General features: G+C 39.9%; 1 protein-coding gene across 1 annotated transcript in view; it reads left to right on the forward strand.

Annotated features, from left to right (window-relative positions):
- The window catches only part of LOC147874799 (uncharacterized), a 68,293-nt gene extending 45,490 nt beyond the window's left edge, over positions 1-22,803 (forward strand). The window contains exons 3-9 of the mRNA XM_087343174.1: positions 4,597-4,684; positions 4,929-5,149; positions 5,512-5,723; positions 6,258-6,471; positions 8,670-8,808; positions 13,480-13,619; positions 22,684-22,803. Of these exons, the coding sequence (XP_087199300.1) occupies positions 4,597-4,684; positions 4,929-5,097 (257 nt within the window). The 3' untranslated portion in view covers positions 5,098-5,149; positions 5,512-5,723; positions 6,258-6,471; ... (1 more) ...; positions 13,480-13,619; positions 22,684-22,803. The remainder of the gene's footprint in view (positions 1-4,596; positions 4,685-4,928; positions 5,150-5,511; positions 5,724-6,257; positions 6,472-8,669; positions 8,809-13,479; positions 13,620-22,683) is intronic.
- Positions 22,804-23,227: the final 424 nt, after the last annotated feature.

Genomic DNA, 23,227 nt, shown 5'->3' on the forward strand with positions numbered 1-23,227 from the left:
TCGCACACATAAACTTACAGCACCTAAGACTAGATTCACGCAACAAATTTTACCAACTCTCTCTCTCTATCTCTGCGCGAACTTGACTACAGCGAATTCTAGTAGCGAACCCAGTAAACTACGTATTGAGCGGGAAATGCAGGGCATCGATATATCAGGAAGATCCAGAATCGTAATCTTGTAGGAGCCTGGTAGCCGAATGGATAGCGTGCTGGCCTGCGGAATACGACATCGGCAGTTCGAGACCCAGCGGATTCTTACAGTAGTATTAATTCTTAATTCTTACAGTAGTATTAAGTTCTAAATATAAAACGAGGGCAGGACTCAGGACTCAAACGATTTCTGATTTCTGATTTCTGCCCTCTAAAAATAATTGTGGGTTACCGGGAGGGTGGGGCGCCTAATATGATAGAATGAGGGGGGTTATGCACAAATATATAAAAGGGGGCTCAGTTGGGGGTATACCAACAACATACAGACATCAAAGCATATGAGTCGAAAAAGAAACAATCCAGCGAAATAAATCAAACCATCAAACCTGCATGCTTGTCATGTAAGCTGTTGAGTGTGTTCGCAGACTGACTTGATATCTGAACAGGAAACCTGATGGGACAATGAATGAAGTGTGTAATTACCTGACCTATAGGATGCACTTTAAATGTTGTGATTGTAAGTGTGAGATGATATGTTGACAGAAGTAAATGCAGTTTGGGATTGACATTATTGCTGTTTCCAGTTGGTATAGGTATCGTTTGTAGGCGTGGGTGGAGACTATTTGTGAAGTGATTTTGGTTTTTGTTATGTAGTGCTGTGACCTGCCGGGGTATTTTCTGTGCTTGTGGTGTGTTAAGCAAGGATAAAGGTTTTAAAACTTGTAAACTTGTAAGTTTGGCGTGTGGTGTTTGTTATGAATTTGGATTTGCTTGCAAAAATCTCATGCCCAGTAGATGACAGATTTGTTGATTTATTTGGCTGGATTTTTTCTTTCGACTCAAGTGCTTTGAACACATTTTGGTTAAAGATTGTTGATTGATATGATGTCTGTTTGGACCACCTTTGGCTGCTCCCTCATAAATATATTTTTGCATAACCCCCTCATTCTCTCATCTTCGGCTCCCCACCCACCCGTTAACCCTCAATTATTTTTTTAGAGGGCAGAAATCAGAAATCGGTTCAGTCCTGCCCTCGTTTTATATTTAGAACTTAATACTACACTTAATACTACTGTAAGAATCCGCTGGGTCTCGAACTGCCGATGCCATTCGGCTGCCCTTCTGTTCCCGCTCAATACGTAGTTTACTGGGTTCGCTACTATAATTCGCTGTGGTCAAGTTCGCACACAGAGAGAGAGAGAGAGAGAGAGAGAGAGAGAGTGAGAGAGTGAGAGAGAGTGAGAGAGAGTGAGAGAGAGTGAGTGAGAGTGAGTGTGTGTTGGTAAGCGTGAGTCTAGTCTTCGGAGTCTTGGAGGTGCTGTAAGTTTATGTGTGCGAACAGCGATCTAGGTGGGCTGTCATCAGGTTACGGAATGATGGGGTGTTCTCGTTTAACGGTTGAGGTTATGTGTCGATGATTCCCGAGGAATCAAATAAATAAACGCCATGAGGCGTTTACGGCATTGATAAGTGACATTTATATACTCAGAAGTGTGTGTGGTGTGCCCCCCTCCCCAAGAACAAAAGTACATGTTCAATCAACTGCGTCATCAGAATGCTGTTTATTTTTGCATTTGTGTTAGTTAAAAGTGAATGCATTTTGTCTTTCTGGGAATAGCTGAGAGAAGAAGCTTAATTGATCCTTGGGATTTTACTCGGGGAAAAGCTGTCTGTCACCTGACCAGCCTACTGCTTGCCAGGAAATCAGTGGAGTATGTTCAGTACACTTGGCAGGCTCACTTCTTATCGCAACAGGAATTTGGCACGTGGAAGATTGTTTTTTGTCCAACAGTTCTCAGACTTTTCCTGCGTAAGACGTAGTTTACTACTACTCTGCTATGACAAGGAGGTCGGATGAGTTCGCTGTTTTTCAGACGTTGCCGTCCCTGCCTATGATAAAATGGCGTGGGCGTTCTGCCCCTCTGTATTTCTTTGGTTGCTAGGATGCATTCTGAGTCCAGTGCAGATTTACTCTCATATATATTGCCAGGGCGTGGAAGTTAATTTGAATTGATGTGTGTCATCTTTCCCTTGTGTGAAGGACATAAGTGTGAAATATTTTGGTTGCATGGAGGGTTGGTTTAGTTGGCCAGTTGATTATTGATGAGGTGTAGAGTGCATTCGTAGTAGCAGTTACGACTGGTGTCACAATGCGGATATTTATTTTGGTATTTGGTATTGTTTCAGGTAGGAGTGCCTGCAAGCATGTGGGATACTATAGCCGTTGCCCACTTTTGATTCCTAGTGACCAAGTATGGGGTGTTCGTAGCATGCCTCACAATGCCACAAGGAAGACCTCAGGCCCTCGTGCGATTACCTTGCTTTCCGAGGAGGTGTACGGTTATAGATTTAGTGGGAGTGCCTAGTCTGTCTCAAAGAGTAGTTTGAGATCAGGGGATGTACTGAGTAGCAACTTTCATGTGAACTGTAGCTGTAGTGTGTGTTTACTGGTATCAACGAAGACATGGAGGACTAATTTGTCTGAATATCAGCGTTTCAGAAGATCAGTTGTGTGCGTGATGGGGAAGCAGCTTTTTTGGAGTTGGAGATGTGAAGAACCAGACAGAACGAAGCACCTGTAGTGTTTGTGACTTGGATAAGGAATTGCATTGTTCAGGTATGTTAGAGAGTACAGTTTATTTACATTCCATAGATCCTTCTTAGGACTAAACCAAAGGATGGAGAACAAATCATTTCATACAATACATATAAACTTCAGTACTTTTGACACAATTACAAGGATGTGTTTCACATGTGAATGTACATAACCTTCAGATTCTGCAATTCAATTATGAAAAATAATTTAAATGCAGGCTTGAACACCTTTAAATCATTTAGAGTTTTAATTGTTGGTGGAAGATCATTAAATGACTTGATACGCGTATAATACGTTCCTTTTTGACGTTTATTACGGTTAGCATAGACTATAGAAAAATTATATACTTGTAATTAATTTTTATTTTATTGTTGAGATTTGTCAAAGTCCACTTACAAAATAAAAGTCTAGTCAATGATATGTTGGTGTCCATGAATCCCAAAGGTTCTGGAAATAAATATGACATGCGCCCTGATGTGGAGAAAAGGTGTTTAGAGTATTACAGTAAGTGCAGTACTTGAAAGTTACTGTAACTAAAACATTTGACTTCCCTTACCAGTGAATCTGGCCTGCGTTGTCACTCGTTATAACTTGAAACTGTTGCTTGTGTTTTCCAGGTCGTGGAGACAGCATGTATTGCTCTGAAGTCAAGCACGACGGATCCGTTACCGTCGTCAGTGCTGGGAAATAATTTGCTGTTTCTTGGTGGCATCCCTGAATTTTAATGAAGATGAGAATACAGTGCAGCAGCTTTTCTCCTGTCCAAGGTATATAAGAGCAGTTGGAGGCAGAAGAATATTGTAAAACTAACCTCATTCTTGATATTAAAAAAGTGTACAAAATAAAAGATGTTTTTCCAGCGTGATGGTACTAACATGACATAACAGATTGTTAATCACTGGCTTTTCAACGCAGAATTGTAAGCGAGTCCCATGGCAGTCTATGAGGCACTGGTATAGATCTTTCTCTGAGCACCCAGAACTCATTATTTACTGGTACAGTGAGCCTGTTAGAGGCTGTATCACAATTAGTTTGTGTTTAGTATCCTGCCAGTACCAGGAGGCATCTGCACGTAATGTATTTCTTTCTCATATCATAAACCCAGATTTCCCATTTTCTCTGTCCCTTTTACATCAGTTGCTGATTTAGGAAGCAGCTACTGCATTGGCCACTGTTGTGACCAACATTTTGTACACTGAACATTAGGATGTGAGTGTAATTATCTGTACTCATTGTGATTCGCCGTTGCAGTTCTGATGATCCACATGTGGAGATCTCCGCAGTCCATGGGATTGCGTGCAGATTGCAGGACAAGCAAGCCAGAGCCACTCACCAGATGGCAGTCACAGGCAAGTTCATCCATTTGAGTAAATTGTTTAATGAACTTATTTTCTGAATTGCAATGCCATTATTGAAAGAAGAAGACCTTTTTTCCTGAAAAGTAGTAAATGGTTTTAATGAAATAAAGAACTTGTCTATTTCTTCTATTGAGACTACAAAGAAACAATGAAGAACGTGATTTTTCTTTGCCAGTTTAAGGAACCACATTTTGAGGCTGACCTCCACATTGTTCTATAATTGAGAATGCATGGAGTGTACCTCCATGCTCCCACTGCCTCATGGCATTGCGCTTAGTCACAAGGATAACTGCAGCTGATATAGCGAACCATTAAATGTTTAAAAATCATAATCTGTGTTGGTTTTCTGTAAGTCCAAGTGGTGTTAGAACCCAAAGACCACTGTGAGAACCTGAAATCTCTCTTAAAACCACATTTAGTATGTGAACTTGTTGAAAGCGTCTGCTTCATATCTGGAAAAGCCAGTAAGGCCTGTTGTGTATGTTGGTAGGAGTGTTTGTTGCTGCAGCCATGAAAGAGTTACGACGGTGTGTTCCTTGTTTGTCACTACACAATGGTGGTGATATCTCAGGTAGCTGGTGAGTTCAGTTTTATAAATTTAGATTGTTCAACATTGAAACAATTTATATTACTGATGGTGAAGTTTCCACCTTTGCTTCCAGAAGGTATGATAAAGTGGCATAACTGATGGTGATATGGAAAAAAAATCTAATTGCTACGGCTACCTCTTGCCCCTTGTCGGTTGAATTCACCTTAGTAGTAGAAGTGCTACAGATGTTGGCTGTGTTGTAGTGGCTTGCCATTTCTTAATCTTTCATTTAGGTCCTTTCTCCATGACATCAAAACAGGCGAACCTGAGGGGCATGGACCGACTGGTGTTTGTAGACTCCCTTGCTGTCATAATGGGGCACGAGGAGAGGGAGCCGTGTATCTTGGAGACAGCGATCAACATCCTCGGCTCCAAACAGACGGCAAGCGAACTGTTCGTTAAATATCCACTGAATCAGTGGCAACAGAAGTTGCGTGGGACTGACGTGATGTGTGTGAGTTGTAGAGTTTGTAGTTGCAGTATTATGACGTGTGGAATAATGGCCCACTTGGCGAATGCTTTAAATTTGCTGGGGGGGGGGGGAGGAAAGAAAGGCTCCAGTATGAATCTGTGAGTGAGGGAGTTCAGAATTTGTCAGGTCGCTGGTTGTGACACTGTCGTGACCCGTATTTAAAGTTAACTTGTGAATGGGTTTGTAATGAACTTGACAGAATTTGTCTTCTGAAAATGGAAGGTGCTTGTTCATTGGCTAAGGTAGGAGTGTTAACTGCTTGGTGAAGTAAAACTGTGTGCTCTTAGAAGAGTGTGATGTCTTGATTTCTTGAATGTGACTGTATTTTCTCTTTCTGGGAGTAGCAGATTACGAGAAACAGAATGATCCTTCAGATTCTACTGAGCACCATGCTGTTTGTCACGTGACCTGCGTACTGCCAGCCAGACAAGCATTGAAGTACGTGCGGCAACAGTTGGCGGACCGACTTGATGTCAGAAGATTAAACCTGCTGGGACAAAGAAGGAACATCGTATCCGCAAGAAACTGATATCAGTCTGAACGAGGCATTCGTTGTGTGAGTACATGAGCATTAGAATGTATTTGATGTGGTTGTCGTGTGAGAGAGATGAGTCTGTCCAATTTTATTAGGTACTTCAGATGTTGTGAACTTAAATGTGAGATTTGATATGTTGAAAGACCTATGTGCGGTGAGAGATTGGCATAATTGCAGTATCTGTGGTATGCTAGAGGCATTCATGATTCTCTAGTGAATATATTGTTCATAGGACATCAAAATTGGAGGTTAGGTATAGCTTGTAGACGAGGGTGGTGACTATTTGTGATAAGGTTTTGTTAATGAGTGGTTTTGTTTCATGTGTGATGTGTGTAGTGCTGTGGAGCCTTTAATGTGATGTGTTTACTAATTAATAAGTGAGTAATTGCCAAGGTGAGGAATTTAGTTTTGTTGACGTGTGAGTATTGTGCACAGTGACCGGAGCTGCTGGGATATTTTCTGTGCTTTTGGTTAATTTTGAGCAAGGGGATCGGTTATGAAACCTTTAAATTAGGTGATGTGTTGAATGTGATTGCATTTTTTTTCTGGTAATAGCTGCAGAGAAGAAGCTTGATTGATCCATGGGACTTTACTGAGGTTGAAGGATGCGTCACCTGACATGACTACTGCTTGCCAGGAAAAGAGTGGAGTATGTGCAGAAACACTATGGTGGCTCACTGATATGACGACAGGAAATCAATCGGCTGTTATCACGAAGGACCTCATGTCTGCGAGAGATTTATCTCTGTGTCAACTTGACATGCATTGTGTAAGTATACGAGAAATATGATTATCAGATGTGCTAATTCATGATTCACACAATCAAATTCTTTGGCAAGATAGCGAAATATTCCACCAACATGCACTTCATTATTTAGTTCACTTAAGATTTTGTGTGTAAAATTCAATAGCACGTTGTTGCATGTCTTTTTGAAAATTTTTTAGAGAATGCCATTGGTAATGAAACTGGTCTGTAAGTAGAAATACCTGTCAATTTAGGTAAAGATCTTGTTTATGTTTACAAGATGTTTTGATATCTGCATTGGAACAAGTTTCACAGTTTGAAGGACAGTATTAGGGTGTGGTGTGGAGTACTGGCAGACCTAATAATATAATAAGGTTGCTTCACTGTCTTAACCTAAAATAGACCCATGACAAAAAATGTCTTCTCAAAATGGAATGTGAATTTATTTGCTTTACATGAGGTGTAGGGGCCGTCAAAGACATGTATTTCTTTAATTATTTGATGTTAGTATTCTACCATACTGACTAAAAGACTAGAAAAGAAGAGTGATGGGAGACGACCAATTTGGATTCAGGAGAGGAAGAGGAACCAGAGATGCCATCGGAGTTATGAGAATAATTTCAGAGAGAGTTCTCGATGTCAAGGAAGAAGTATGTGCCTGCTTCATCGACAGGAAGAAGGCTTTCGATCGAGTAAAATGGAAGAAATTAATGAGGATCCTACAGAGAATTGGAATTGATTGGAGAGATAGAAGACTAATCGAAAACCTGTACATGCAGCAGAAAGTCAACGTGAGACTGGACTCAGGAGACACCAACAGCGTTGAGATAGGTAGAGGTGTAAGACAGGGATGCTGCGTATCACCACTTATTTTTAACCTGTACGGGGAATGGCTTGCCAAGGAAGCTGTGGAGACTTCAAAATTGGAGGAAGATCATAATGACTGTAAAGTATGCAGACGACTTGGTAGTATTGGCGAAGGAAGAGGAGGAATTACAGAACATGATGGACAAGTTAGTGGTAACAGGTAGAGAGTATGGAATGGAAATCAACATTGAAAAATCAAAGGTAATGAGGATGGCACCGAGAGCAGAACGTTGTAGTTGGAAACCAACGGCTGGAGAATGTGGAGAATTTTAAGTACTTGGGAAGCATAATCACGACGGACGCCCTATGCACCAAGGAAGTAAAAGCAAGGATAGCCATGGCCAAGGCAGTTTTCCGTCAAGAAGAGGATACTTCTCACTAACAAGTTGGGATTGGAGATGAAGAAGAAACTAGTGAAGTGTTACGTATGGAGCAGAGACCTGGACACTCAGGATGAAGGAACAGAAATACCTGGAGAGTTTTGAAATGTGGTGTTGGAGAAGAATAGAGAAGATCAGGTGGACGGATCGAGTTACCAACGAAGAAGTATTGAGGAGAGTCGACGAGCAAAGAAACATTCTGCAGGCGATTACACGAAGGAAAGCTAACTGGCTCGGACATTACGAGAAGGAATGGGTTACTGAGTGACATCATCGAAGGTCAGGTTGAAGGAAAGCGAGGACTGGGAAGAAGACTGATACAGCTAACCGACGATCTGAAACAAGGAAAGAAGATGAAGTTCCAGGAATTAAAATGAGAAGCTGAGAATAGGGAAAACTGGAGAGTTCTTTTTGGGCAAAGCAATGGACCTGTTGTAAGACAGAACACTGAATAATAATAATAATAATAATAATAATAATAGTATTCTACCATGTTTTCCATTGGAGGTAGCTCTGCCTTCATTTTATGTGTTTGGCATTGGTATTTTAATTTGGTCAAGAAAGGGGCTTTCTAGGATAGGTAAGATAGCTGCCCTATCTCTCGGTGAGAGACTGAGGCCGAGTTTCTCTTTTTTGAGAGAGTGTTTTATTTATTTCTTGTGAGAGGTTGAGATATCGTTTGAGTCTTCATTGTCGTTGTTTTGAACTTTGTAAATGTTTGCTCATGTTTGATTCTTTTGAAATTGATATTGTAATTATATCTCCTTATCATTGTTCATTTACATCCAGTTTACATAAAATGGGATTGCCGGTGGATGTAATGACACCAAGAACCTCCCCATTTTAACTTCAGAAAGGCCGATACTGTTAAAAGGTTTGTTTTCTTTCCATTTTATCGATGTCATTTCTGAGCATTGGCGATCGGTGGTTGGTATGTTTGACTTATATTCTGTGTTTGTGTTTCATGTACGCCAGTGCATCGGACACGTACCAGTGGACGCGGCGTGTTCTGGAGGGGACTCGAAGCGAAGGGCTCTTTGTGCGTGTGTTGCGGTATCGTTCATTAGCTTACTTTGAATGGCGTATGGTGCAGTCCTTGGTGCAACGTGCAAAGGTAGTTGATTTTTTCGATCATGTAGAGTTATTATTGTCTCTAACGGAGTCCGACGAACGCAAAGGAATTTTGAAATTTCATTCTGATTTGAAATCAGACATTGACATGTGCCCTCTGTTGGCTGTTTAGAATGGTCAAAGATGTAGGCAGATTGCGTGTAGCCCCATTAAATGTAGAGTATGACACACTCTGAGTAGGTAAAGTATTTGAGTTTGGTTGACCACGAGGCTCATCACGGCAAGTGTCAGCCTCAAGGAGAGTGACTTATTTTTTAATTTATTTTAAGAAGCAGAGATATGGATGGAAGCAAATTGGTTGCATTGTGCATTTCGCTCTGTTTACTTGCCCCCTGGACCACCACCATGAGGCACGTGGAAGATTGTGCTGTCAATTTTGTTTTTTGGCGAACACTTCTCAGACATTTCCTGCATAAGACATAGTTTACTACTACTCTACTATGACAAGGAGGTCGGAAGCGTAGGCATGTATCCATCAGCCTTTAGTCTTTTCTGCTTGCGAAGAGGCACACCTACTTTCTCACATGTCACGCCACCTCTACCGAAATGTTCACTAGCATATGTATGTTTTTATTGTGGATTCGTTTGAATCAGGCCACCCGAAAAGGGTCACGGTGTAGTTTGCGTATGCTGCGTCTTCGAGATTTTCAGCTCTTGGAGGATAGCTTGGATTTACTAGGAGTAGGAGTAGCTGCGTTGGAATCAGGCTAAAAGAAAATGGTGATACATCATGTTCTGTAGGTTATAGAAACAGCAAGGTACGTGCTCTGCGTGAAGAGGTAGCAGGATGCTGGCTCACTTGCATGAATTGTTGAGGGTGCGCCGTGTCCGTAGTTGGCTACGATCTCAGGTACACACTTTCGTTCGGCTATCCCGCATCTGCAGGGCTTAAGAAGTCTGGGTTAGAGTGCGTCAGTAGCTGGCCATCAGGCTAGTGGTCGACATGTATAGTTTTGTTGGGCGATGCTTCGTCCATGCCAGGCGACTGGTTGACGTGAATATCTTGCTTAGCTTAGGCTGCGTCTGTAGCCGTGTGCCTTGTCAGTTGTATGGGTTTGTTTGGTAATGCTGCATGTGCAGTGCTGTACCAGTTAGGTTTATGTTTGCTTGCCTACTTTGTGTCTGAAATAGGCCACCACTGTAGAGGTTTGTTATTAATCCTAGGTTGCTGCGGTAGCAATAAATCTTTTCACATGCTTAGTTTGGCCCAGCTGTGGTCGTAGAAGGCAACAAGACCACAGGCAAACATTGGTCAGTCTGGGTTGCGTACATAGATTCCTAGTGGCTGAATTAATCACAGGTTGGGTTGACAAGGCTCTGTCCGAAGAGATCGACTGTGTTGAAGGCCGCGTCCATAGCAGCTTACTGCCTTACTTGCATAGGTTTGTTGTGTCAGGCTTCGTCCAGAGGAGGATAATTTGTAACGTGGATATTACGATAGTACTAGGCAGTGTCCTTTGCTATGCTGCGTCCGTAGCTGGTAGGAAGTCTATCACAAGAATGATTGAAAGAAAGTGATTTAAGAAGAACTGGAGTGCACGGAAGCACAGAAAAGAATGTTTAAGAGCACATGAAATTTTGAAATATAATAAATTGTTTCAAATACAGAAAAATTGAATTAAATTAATTCTTAACGTTTAATTTAGACAGAAGAAAAATAAAGAAATTTATTTAACTTGTTCACTTTACTATTGTTAATCTTTAAGCGTTAAAAAATTTCTGGCAAACACTTATTAAAGTTGAAGTAGTACATTATGTTCATGAGATGGGAAGCCATAAATGCAACAGATGATGCTTACATACACATTAACAGATCACTCTTAAAGATATTGTGTGTCTATTAACCGACTAACAAAGTTCTAATTCTTCCTTATACTGGTGATGGGTTCCTTCTGTTGATTATGCATGGCCGGCGCACTGTAGCAGTAACATTAAGTGATCTGTAAATGTGTTTGTATTGTCATTGCTTCTTGTTTGTGCGAGGAAGCAGACAGGCAACTTATTTAAGAAGATACAAGATGATTTATAGTACAATACAACTGATAAAGATACAGAAGGAAAGATGCAATTAAGTAAAACTGAATTTAAAATTGTAGTATCATACAGTTGATATGTAGTTATGATAAAGTGAGGTCTGATGACAACTCCCTAAAATGCTACATTCTTAGAGGCATAGGTTGGTGTGGCTAGGCTACGTCCACAGCAAGGTACTTTCTCGAGTGTATTGGGTGATTGGGCTATGCTGTGTCTAAAACAGGCTACCACCTGATTGGCATAGGTTGTTTACTTTAGTGTGCGTCCAAAGCGTGAATAGGTTCTTTAGCCGAGGCTGCATCAAGTACGTGGGAGTCGTATGTTGGTCAAGGCTGCATCTGAAGCAGGTTAAGGCTATCGGTAATTTTTGCGAGGCAAGCGAGCTACATCCTAGCGTGTTTAATTTTCTGATAGTTGGCTGCGTTCTAAGCAGGATACAGGCTCAATTGCATAGATTGGTTGGAGTAGGGTACGTCCGTCGCAGGTTACGTGCTCAGTTCCAGATATGTTTGGCCATACTTTTTGATGTGAAAACGTTCGAACATTCGAACTAGAATATAATAGTGACGAAAATTTAGAACTCTGATGTGCGTACCTTCAGAAATTCTTTAAACTTGAACTAGTGAATAATTTGGACAAACCAACCACGCAAGGGAAAACTTGTATAGATTTGACATTTGCAAGAGGTATTCAAATAATTTCAAAGCCATATGTATCCTACTTCTCATACCACTACCCTGTATTCAATAAATGTAAGTTGCAAATGAATTAAACGATTCAAAACAAAAATTTTGTTTAATTTCAATATACACGATTTTTTCTGCAGCGATCTGCTCTGTTATGGGCATAATTTAGTTTGGCTGTGCTCTATGCTCAGGAGGCTTCTTACACATACTTGACAGGTCACCACCATTCACCGACCTCACTACGAACATATGTTGGTTAGGCAAGGCTTTGCTCGAAGCAGAGTTATTTTCCGTAAACCGCGTACGAAACAGATTACTGGGAGATGGCTGCGTCCGAAACGGGATACTACTGCATACGCTTTATTTAGTTGGGCTAGGCTGCGTCCACAGTTGTCTTCATTCGTTCGTCTAATCCGCTTCAGGTTGGTTGGGCTAGGCTGTGTCCGTAACAGCATACGTCCTTAGTAACTTAGGTTTGTTGGGTTTGGTTGCGTCCAAAGCAGGGTACTTTCTCATGTGGATGAGTTGATTTGGCTTGTCTGTGTTCTTAGCTAGCTACCAGTTCAGTGGCATAGATATTGTTTGACTAGGGTGCATCGGGTGCATCTGTAGGTGGCTGTATATTTGTTGTGCTAAATAAAAGCCATATATCCATTTCGTTACTTTTATTTCATTCCCATATCGCAAAGAAAATATTACCCGCAAACGCAGACATATTCGTAATGCTATAAAGCGTTGCACTAGATGGTATACCAAGTTATTATTAAGGGTCCTGAAATCCTTGCTACTATTCTTAAATTTATTTTCAATTTTAGCTTCTCTCAGCAACAATTTCCCACTTTGTGGAAACAAGCAGCTATTGTTCCATTTTTAAAAGAAGAAGACAAAACTGTTTCTGTTATAAACTATAGACCTACTACCATAATTAATAATGTTTCCAAAATATTTGAAATTATTGTACATACCATGTTTCTTATAATTTTAATTCTAAATGAATCCCTTGTCAACATGGTTTTAGTAAATCCAAATCCACCACTTCTAATCTGGTTACGTTTTTGGATTTATTTTCCCCTATAGCTTGTTCCCAGTCTCAAGCTGATGCATTTTATGTTGATTTTATCATTTATTTACTTCCATCATTTTGTTTTCTATATTACTCCATATTTATTAATGTTTTCTTTAAATCATTGCTTTACAGACTAATAATGAACATCAGATGAACCACGCCATATAAAAAACAATACCTTCGTTCTAATATATAAGAGTAATTCTGATAAGAACATCTTCCATAAACTGCATAACATTGTAAAGGATTGTAATTCGAGTTTTAAATTTACTAATCTAATTTATACCTGAAGACGGTTAAATATAACCGAAACATGTCGTAAGAGACGTTCCAATTTCTAAATCGATCATTCGATGCGGAACGTGAAATGATATTTTAAATATTTGATCATCTTATTATAAATTGTGATTTGACATTTATCAGTGTTGTTTCGCATGTCTTACGTTTGCACAAACTTGGTGACTATGAACTGTCTGCTGGTTATATGATTGATTTCTTAGTTACCTAACCAGCAGACATTCGCAAGTACGTTATTCTGGAGTTTTGTCATTTCCTTTTGATTTATTGTCTGGGGGTTTGGTGCCAAGCAAAACAGAAAACTACCGCGCGCCGTCTGACTTTGCCTCAGAACGGGACCTGCTGACTACGACGCACCGCCGGACATTGACTCGGAACTCGACCGACCAAGTAGCATGCACCGCACTCGCGCGCACACACAGAACCCACGGCAACGTACTTTATGTGATTTCTTATTATATTATGTTTTTACTCTTTTTTGATTCTACCCAAATTTCTTATTCTCTCAAAAATATATATCCATATTTATATACACATGCGTATATATATTCTTAATTTTATTCTTATGTAGTCGGTATCGCCGAGGGACTTGTGCTGTCAGGCAACGCGGAAAGTAGCACGCACCGAAGAAGTTAGCCAGTCAGATATCACGCACCGTGTGACTTTGACTCAGGCAGCCAACTACGGCACACCGCACACAAACGAGACACGGTAAGCTGCTGATGTTTATTTATATTTTAATTTGGAGTTCCCCCCCTTCTGTTATTGATTCATTCTTCGCACTGCGTCGTACATGGACGGTCGAGCTCTGCGGCTATGTCCCACGGTGCGTGGTAGTTAAGACAGTCGAGCAAAATCCGTCATAAATAAATCTGAATCTGCCTTCAATGTGTGGATAATGGCAACCCATATCAACATGAGTACCATCAGACATACATGAATGTACAAAAGAAATGTATTTAATCTCTATCTTATGTGTACATGGGATATACGGATGTCCGCACGTAGGAACGTTGAAACTTCGATATCAGCAGACGTGCGTGATTACACCAAACGCACTGATGGTAATGTTTGGCATGTATTGCCTTACGTCAGTGGTCCCCAACCTTTTTTTGCCCAAGGGCACATTTCAGAGTTTATGAGATCGTGGCGGGCGCCAACCAATTAACAAAGCCAAATTTTCTTTTCTCTGGACAAATAAGATATGGACACCAAATAATACACAAAACAACACGACGTTTATTGATACAAGAAACCACGCAATCAAAAATACGTACTTTTATAAGTACAATTATTATTACTCAAGTGGGAAGTTAGTGTGATGTTTGGCACTGCATTTCAGCGGCCAGTTTTTCAAATTTGGGAGAGTAGGATGATGTTGCTGCTCGCAATCGTCAAGATGGGCATTGGTACGTAGAGAACTGTGCTTTGATTTTATAATGTTCATGGTTGAACGGCCTTTATTATTCAGTATAACCTCTTTACGTATCAACGCGGGCACCGCGTTGGGGACCACTGTTGTACATTATTTCGCCCTCACATCTTCATCAGTTATCAGAGTGATTATTCTCTTGTAACATTGATGTCACTGTTAGGTCAAGGTCATGACACAGACACTACCACTTCCAAGACAAGGCAGGGGTTTCTTTTAGCAATGACGTGCGTGATTCAACCGAGACACTACCACTTTTAATACAAGGCAGAGGTTTGTTTTGGCAATTACGTACAAGATTCACACAAGACACTACCACTTCCAAGTCTTGAGAAGTTCTTGTCCCAAGTCTTGAGAAGTTCTTGTCCCAAGTCTTGAGAAGTTCTTGTCCCAAGTCTTGAGAAGTTCTTGTCCCAAGTATTGAGAAGTTCTTGTCCCAAGTCTTGAGAAGTTCTTGTCCCAAGTCTTGACAAGTCACTCGTCCCAAGTCTTGAGAAGTTATTGTCCCAAGTCTTGTCTGCTTGTTTAGGGCTGTGCCTCACCTGTCTTAGCTGAATTCAAATTTTTTCGAAAATTCTTAGTTTTCTTCGCGTTTCGCGCCATTTGCAGTCGTTTTTAATTTTTTTAAAATTTCGAAAATTTTTGAAAATTCTCAAAGGGGGTACCCCTTTGAGAAATTTCAATTTTTTCGAAAAATTTCGAAAAATCGAAAAACGTGGCAAATCGTCCAAAAAGCGCACAAAACTAAGAATTTTTGAAAATTTTCAACTTTTAATTTGTCCCAAGTCTTGAGAAGTCACTTGTCCCAAGTCTTCAGAAGTCCTTGTCCCAAGTGTTGAGAAGTTCTTGTCCCAAGTCTTGAGAAGTTCTTGTCCCAAGTCTTGAGAAGTCACTTGTCCCAAGTCTTGAGAAGTCATTCGTCCCAAGTCTTGAGAAGTCACTCGTCCCATGTCTTGAGAAGTCACTCGTCCCAAGTCTTGAGAAGTTCTTGTCCCAAGTCTTGAGAAGTCACTTGTCCCAAGTCTTGAGAAGTCACTCGTCCCAAGTCTTGAGAAGTTCTTGTCCGAAGTCTTGAGAAGTCACTCGTCCCAAGTCTTGAGAAGTTCTTGTCCCAAGTCTTGAGAAGTCACTCGTCCCAATTCTTGAGAAGTTATTGTTCCAAGTCTTATCTGCTTGTTTAGGGCTGTGCCTCACCTGTCTTAGCTGAATTAAATTTTTTTCGAAAATTCTTAGTTTTCTTCGCGTTTCACGCCATTTGCAGTCGTTTTTAATTTTTTTAAATTTCGAAAATTTTTGAAAATTCTCAAAGGGGTACCCCTTTGAGAAATTTCAATTTTTTCGAAAAATTTCGAAAAATCGAAAAACGTGGGAAATCGTCCAAAAAGCGCACAAAACTAAGAATTTTTGAAAATTTTCAACTTTTAATTTTTTTCCGAAAATTTTTGGTTTTGTGCGCATTTCAGAAGGTTTGCAGCGTTTTTTGATTTTTCGAAAAATTTCAAAAAATTTTCCTTCTAAATTTGACCTGTCCCATCCCTGTCAGGACTAGACTCCCAAGTCTTGAGAAGTTCTTGTCCCAAGTGTTGAGAAGTCACTTGTCCCAAGTCTTGAGAAGTCACTCGTTCCAAGTCTTGAGAAGTCACTCGTCCCAAGTCTTGAGAAGTTCTTGTCCCAAGTCTTGAGAAGTCACTTGTCCCAAGTCTTGAGAAGTCACTTGTCCCAAGTCTTGAGAAGTCCTTGTCCCAAGTCTTGAGAAGTCACTTGTCCCAAGTCTTGAGAAGTCACTGGTCCCAAGTCTTGAGAAGTCACTCGTCCCAAGTCTTGAGAAGTCACTCGTCCCAAGTCTTGAGAAGTCACTCGTCCCAAGTCTTGAGAAGTTATTGTCCCAAGTCTTGTCTGCTTGTTTAGGGCTGTGCCTCACCTGTCTTAGCTGAATTCAATTTTTTTTCGAAAATTCTTAGTTTTCTTCGCGTTTCACGCCATTTGCAGTCGTTTTTAATTTTTTAAAATTTCGAAAATTTTTGAAAATTCTCAAAGGGGTACCCCTTTGAGAAATTTCATTTTTTTAGAAAAATTTCGAAAAATCGAAAAACGTGGCAAATCGTCCAAAAAGCGCACAAAACTAAGAATTTTTGAAAATTTTCAACTTTTAATTTTTTTCCGAATTTTCCGAAAATTTTTGGTTTTGTGCGCATTTCAGAAGGTTTGCAGCGTTTTTTGATTTTTCGAAAAATTTGAAAATTTTTCCTTCTAAATTTGACCTGTCCCATCCTTATCAGGACTAGACTCCCAAGTCTTGAGAAGTCACTTGTCCCAAGTCTTGAGAAGTCCTTGTCCCAAGTCTTGAGAAGTTCTTGTCCCAAGTCTTGAGAAGTCACTTGTCCCAGTTCTTGAGAAGTCACTCGTTCCAAGTTTTTAGAAGTCACTCGTCCCAAGTCTTGAGAAGTTCTTGTCCCAAGTCTTGAGAAGTCACTTGTCCCAAGTCTTGAGAAGTTCTTGTCCCAAGTCTTGAGAAGTCACTTGTCCTAAGTCTTGAGAAGTCACTCGTCCCAAGTCTTGCAAAGTTCTTGTCCCAAGTCTTGAGAAGTTCTTGTCCCAAGTCTTGAGAAGTTCTTGTCCCAAGTCTTGAGAAGTCACTTGTCCTAAGTCTTGACAAGTCACTCGTCCCAAGTCTTGAGAAGTTATTGTCCCAAGTCTTGTCTGCTTGTTTAGGGCTGTGCATCACCTGTCATAGCTGAATTCAAATTTTTTCGAAAATTCTTAGTTTTCTTCGCGTTTCGCGCCATTTGCAGTCGTTTTTAATTTTTTTTAAATTTCGAAAATTTTTGAAAATTCTCAAAGGGGTACCCCTTTGAGAAATTTCAATTTTTTCGAAAAATTTCGAAAAATCGAAAAACGTGGGAAATCGTCCAAAAAGCGCACAAAACTAAGAATTTTTGAAAATTTTCAACTTTTAATTTTTTTCCGAAAATTTTTGGTTTTGTGCGCATTTCAGAAGGTTTGCAGCGTTTTTTGATTTTTCGAAAAATTTCAAAAAATTTTCCTTCTAAATTTGACCTGTCCCATCCCTGTCAGGACTAGACTCCCAAGTCTTGAGAAGTTCTTGTCCCAAGTGTTGAGAAGTCACTTGTCCCAAGTCTTGAGAAGTCACTCGTTCCAAGTCTTGAGAAGTCACTCGTCCCAAGTCTTGAGAAGTTCTTGTCCCAAGTCTTGAGAAGTCACTTGTCCCAAGTCTTGAGAAGTCACTTGTCCCAAGTCTTGAGAAGTCCTTGTCCCAAGTCTTGAGAAGTCACTTGTCCCAAGTCTTGAGAAGTCACTGGTCCCAAGTCTTGAGAAGTCACTCGTCCCAAGTCTTGAGAAGTCACTCGTCCCAAGTCTTGAGAAGTCACTCGTCCCAAGTCTTGAGAAGTTATTGTCCCAAGTCTTGTCTGCTTGTTTAGGGCTGTGCCTCACCTGTCTTAGCTGAATTCAATTTTTTTTCGAAAATTCTTAGTTTTCTTCGCGTTTCGCGCCATTTGCAGTCGTTTTTAATTTTTTTAAAATTTCGAAAAATTTTGAAAATTCTCAAAGGGGTACCCCTTTGAGAAATTTCATTTTTTTAGAAAAATTTCGAAAAATCGAAAAACGTGGCAAATCGTCCAAAAAGCGCACAAAACTAAGAATTTTTGAAAATTTTCAACTTTTAATTTTTTTCCGAATTTTCCGAAAATTTTGGGTTTTGTGCGCATTTCAGAAGGTTTGCAGCGTTTTTTGATTTTTCGAAAAATTTGAAAATTTTTCCTTCTAAATTTGACCTGTCCCATCCTTATCAGGACTAGACTCCCAAGTCTTGAGAAGTCACTTGTCCCAAGTCTTGAGAAGTCCTTGTCCCAAGTCTTGAGAAGTTCTTGTCCCAAGTCTTGAGAAGTCACTTGTCCCAGTTCTTGAGAAGTCACTCGTTCCAAGTTTTTAGAAGTCACTCGTCCCAAGTCTTGAGAAGTTCTTGTCCCAAGTCTTGAGAAGTCACTTGTCCCAAGTCTTGAGAAGTTCTTGTCCCAAGTCTTGAGAAGTCACTTGTCCTAAGTCTTGAGAAGTCACTCGTCCCAAGTCTTGCAAAGTTCTTGTCCCAAGTCTTGAGAAGTTCTTGTCCCAAGTCTTGAGAAGTTCTTGTCCCAAGTCTTGAGAAGTCACTTGTTCTAAGTCTTGACAAGTCACTCGTCCCAAGTCTTGAGAAGTTATTGTCCCAAGTCTTGTCTGCTTGTTTAGGGCTGTGCCTCACCTGTCATAGCTGAATTCAAATTTTTTCGAAAATTCTTAGTTTTCTTCGCGTTTCGCGCCATTTGCAGTCGTTTTTAATTTTTTTTAAATTTCGAAAATTTTTGAAAATTCTCAAAGGGGTACCCCTTTGAGAAATTTCAATTTTTTCGAAAAATTTCGAAAAATCGAAAAACGTGGCAAATCGTCCAAAAAGCGCACAAAACTAAGAATTTTTGAAAATTTTCAACTTTTAATTTTTTTCCGAATTTTCCGAAAATTTTTGGTTTTGTGCGCATTTCAGAAGGTTTGCAGCGTTTTTTGATTTTTCGAAAAATTTGAAAATTTTTCCTTCTAAATTTGACCTGTCCCATCCTTATCAGGACTAGACTCCCAAGTCTTGAGAAGTCACTTGTCCCAAGTCTTGAGAAGTCCTTGTCCCAAGTCTTGAGAAGTTCTTGTCCCAAGTCTTGAGAAGTCACTTGTCCCAGTTCTTGAGAAGTCACTCGTTCCAAGTCTTGAGAAGTCACTCGTCCCAAGTCTTGAGAAGTTCTTGTCCCAAGTCTTGAGAAGTCACTTGTCCCAAGTCTTGAGAAGTTCTTGTCCCAAGTCTTGAGAAGTCACTTGTCCTAAGTCTTGAGAAGTCACTCGTCCCAAGTCTTGCAAAGTTCTTGTCCCAAGTCTTGAGAAGTTCTTGTCCCAAGTCTTGAGAAGTTCTTGTCCCAAGTCTTGAGAAGTCACTTGTCCTAAGTCTTGACAAGTCACTCGTCCCAAGTCTTGAGAAGTTATTGTCCCAAGTCTTGTCTGCTTGTTTAGGGCTGTGCCTCACCTGTCATAGCTGAATTCAAATTTTTTCGAAAATTCTTAGTTTTCTTCGCGTTTCGCGCCATTTGCAGTCGTTTTTAATTTTTTTAAAATTTCGAAAATTTTTGAAAATTCTCAAAGGGGTACCCCTTTGAGAAATTTCAATTTTTTCGAAAAATTTCGAAAAATCGAAAAACGTGGCAAATCGTCCAAAAAGCGCACAAAACTAAGAATTTTTGAAAATTTTCAACTTTTAATTTTTTCCGAATTTTCCGAAAATTTTTGGTTTTGTGCGCATTTCAGAAGGTTTGCAGCGTTTTTTGATTTTTCGAAAAATTTGAAAATTTTTCCTTCTAAATTTGACCTGTCCCATCCTTATCAGGACTAGACTCCCAAGTCTTGAGAAGTCACTTGTCCCAAGTCTTGAGAAGTCCTTGTCCCAAGTCTTGAGAAGTTCTTGTCCCAAGTCTTGAGAAGTTCTTGTCCCAAGTCTTGAGAAGTTCTTGTCCCAAGTCTTGAGAAGTCACTTGTCCTAAGTCTTGACAAGTCACTCGTCCCAAGTCTTGAGAAGTTATTGTCCCAAGTCTTGTCTGCTTGTTTAGGGCTGTGCCTCACCTGTCTTAGCTGAATTCAAATTTTTTTGAAAATTCTTAGTTTTCTTCGCGTTTCGCGCCATTTGCAGTCGTTTTTAATTTTTTTAAAATTTTGAAAATTCTCAAAGGGGTACCCCTTTGAGAAATTTCAATTTTTTCGAAAAATCGAAAAACGTAGCAAATCGTCCAAAAAGCGCACAAAACTAAGAATTTTTGAAAAATTTCAACTTTTAATTTTTTTCCGAATATTCCGAAAATTTTTGGTTTTGTGCGCATTTCAGAAGGTTTGCAGCGTTTTTTGATTTTTCGAAAAATTTGAAAATTTTTCCTTCTAAATTTGACCTGTCCCATCCTTATCAGGACTAGACTCCCAAGTCTTGAGAAGTCACTTGTCCCAAGTCTTGAGAAGTCCTTGTCCCAAGTCTTGAGAAGTTCTTGTCCCAAGTCTTGAGAAGTCACTTGTCCCAAGTCTTGAGAAGTCACTTGTCCCAAGTCTTGAGAAGTTCTTGTCCCAAGTCTTCAGAAGTTCTTGTCCCAAGTCTTGAGAAGTCACTTGTCCCAAGTCTTGAGAAGTTCTTGTCCCAAGTCTTGAGAAGTCACTTGTCCCAAGTCTTGAGAAGTCACTCGTCCCAAGTCTTGAGAAGTTCTTGTCCCAAGTCTTGAGAAGTTCTTGTCCCAAGTCTTGAGAAGTTCTTGTCCCAAGTCTTGAGAAGTTCTTGTCCCAAGTCTTGACAAGTCACTCGTCCCAAGTCTTGAGAAGTTATTGTCCCAAGTCTTGTCTGCTTGTTTAGGGCTGTGCCTCACCTGTCTTAGCTGAATTCAAATTTTTCGAAAATTCTTAGTTTTCTTCGCGTTTCGCGCCATTTGCAGTCGTTTTTAATTTTTTTAAAATTTCGAAAAATTTTGAAAATTCTCAAAGGGGTACCCCTTTGAGAAATTTCAATTTTTTCGAAAAATTTCGAAAAATCGAAAAAGTGGCAAATCGTCCAAAAAGCGCACAAAACTAAGAATTTTTGAAAAATTTCAACTTTTAATTTTTTTCCGAATATTCCTAAAATTTTTGGTTTTGTGCGCATTTCAGAAGGTTTGCAGCGTTTTTTGATTTTTCGAAAAATTTGAAAATTTTTCCTTCTAAATTTGACCTGTCCCATCCTTATCAGGACTAGACTCCCAAGTCTTGAGAAGTCACTTGTCCCAAGTCTTGAGAAGTCCTTGTCCCAAGTCTTGAGAAGTTCTTGTCCCAAGTCTTGAGAAGTCACTTGTCCCAAGTCCTGAGAAGTCACTCGTTCCAAGTTTTGAGAAGTCACTCGTCCCAAGTCTTGAGAAGTTCTTGTCCCAAGTCTTGAGAAGTCACTTGTCCCAAGTCTTGAGAAGTTCTTGTCCCAAGTCTTGAGAAGTCACTTGTCCTAAGTCTTGAGAAGTCACTCGTCCCAAGTCTTGAGAAGTTCTTGTCCCAAGTCTTGAGAAGTTCGTGTCCCAAGTCTTGAGAAGTCACTTGTCCCAAGTCTTGAGAAGTTCTTGTCCCAAGTCTTGAGAAGTCACTTGTCCCAAGTCTTGAGAAGTCACTCGTCCCAAGTCTTGAGAAGTTCTTGTCCCAAGTCTTGAGAAGTTCTTGTCCCAAGTCTTGAGAAGTGCTTGTCCCAAGTCTTGACAAGTCACTCGTCCCAAGTCTTGAGAAGTTATTGTCCCAAGTCTTGTCTGCTTGTTTAGGGCTGTGCCTCACGTGTCTTAGCTGAATTCAAATTTTTTCGAAAATTCTTAGTTTTCTTCGCGTTTCGCGCCATTTGCAGTCGTTTTTAATTTTTTCGAAATTTTTCGAAAAAATTGAAATTTCTCAAAGGGGTACCCCTTTGAGAAATTTCAATTTTTTCGAAAAATTTCGAAAAATCGAAAAACGTGGCAAATCGTCCAAAAAGCGCACAAAACTAAGAATTTTTGAAAAATTTCAACTTTTAATTTTTTTCCGAATATTCCGAAAATTTTTGGTTTTGTGCGCATTTCAGAAGGTTTGCAGCGTTTTTTGATTTTTCGAAAAATTTGAAAATTTTTCCTTCTAAATTTGACCTGTCCCATCCTTATCAGGACTAGACTCCCAAGTCTTGAGAAGTCACTTGTCCCAAGTCTTGAGAAGTCACTTGTCCCAAGTCTTGAGAAGTTCTTGTCCCAAGTCTTGAGAAGTTCTTGTCCCAAGTCTTGAGAAGTCACTTGTCCCAAGTCTTGAGAAGTTCTTGTCCCAAGTCTTGAGAAGTTACTTGTCTCAAGTCTTGAGAAGTCGCTTGTCCCAAGTCTTGAGAAGTCACTTGTCCTAAGTCTTGAGAAGTCACTTGTCCCAAGTCTAGAGAAGTTCTTGTCCCAAGTCTTGAGAAGTCACTTGTCCCAAGTCTTGAGAAGTCACTCGTCCCAAGTCTTGAGAAGTCACTCGTCCCAAGTCTTGAGAAGTCACTCGTCCCAAGTCTTGAGAAGTCACTCGTCCCAAGTCTTGAGAAGTCACTTGTCCCAATTCTTGAGAAGTTCTTGTCCCAAGTCTTGAGAAGTCACTCGTCCCAAGTCTTGAGAAGTTCTTGTCCCAAGTCTTGAGAAGTTCTTGTCCCAAGTCTTGAGAAGTCACTTGTCCCAAGTCTTGAGAAGTCCTACTCAGAATATATTTATTTTGTTTTCAGTTAATTTTCTTTGCTTTGATTGAAATTAATGTTTGTTTTTTGATTTTGTTCAGGTGATGATACTTTTTTCCAGTCGAGATTAAGAAGATGAAATAAGTGAATGAATTATATTTTGTAAACTGATGTACAAACAGAATTTTTTTGCATAATAAAGACTTTTTTATTTTGAATAATGTTATCATTTAGGATTCCTGAATTCCTTTCATACACTCTAGGTAGAACTTAGAATTTTTTCGAACTTTGCCAAAAACTTAGTTTTTGGTACAAATTCGGAAAATTCTAAGAAAAACTTGAGAAGTTATTGTCCCAAGTCTTGTCTGCTTGTTTAAGTCTGTGCCTCACCCGTCTTAGCTGAATTCAATTTTTTTTCGAAAATTTCGAATATTCTTAGTTTTCTTCGCGTTTCACGCCACTTGGGACGAGTGACTTCTCAAGACTTGGGACAAGAACTTCTCGAGACTTTGAACAAGTGCTTTCTCAAGACTTGGGACGAGTGACTTCTCAAGAGTTGGGACAAATGACTTCTCAATACTTGGGACAAGTGAGTTCTCAAGACTTGGGACAAGAACTTCTAAAGACTTGGGACGAGTGACTTCT

Source organism: Zootermopsis nevadensis, unplaced genomic scaffold, assembly GCF_977971745.1.
Source record: "Zootermopsis nevadensis isolate Lab colony 2312 unplaced genomic scaffold, Znev_1.0 Znev_ptg000005l, whole genome shotgun sequence".
Taxonomy (NCBI): domain Eukaryota; kingdom Metazoa; phylum Arthropoda; class Insecta; order Blattodea; family Termopsidae; genus Zootermopsis; species Zootermopsis nevadensis.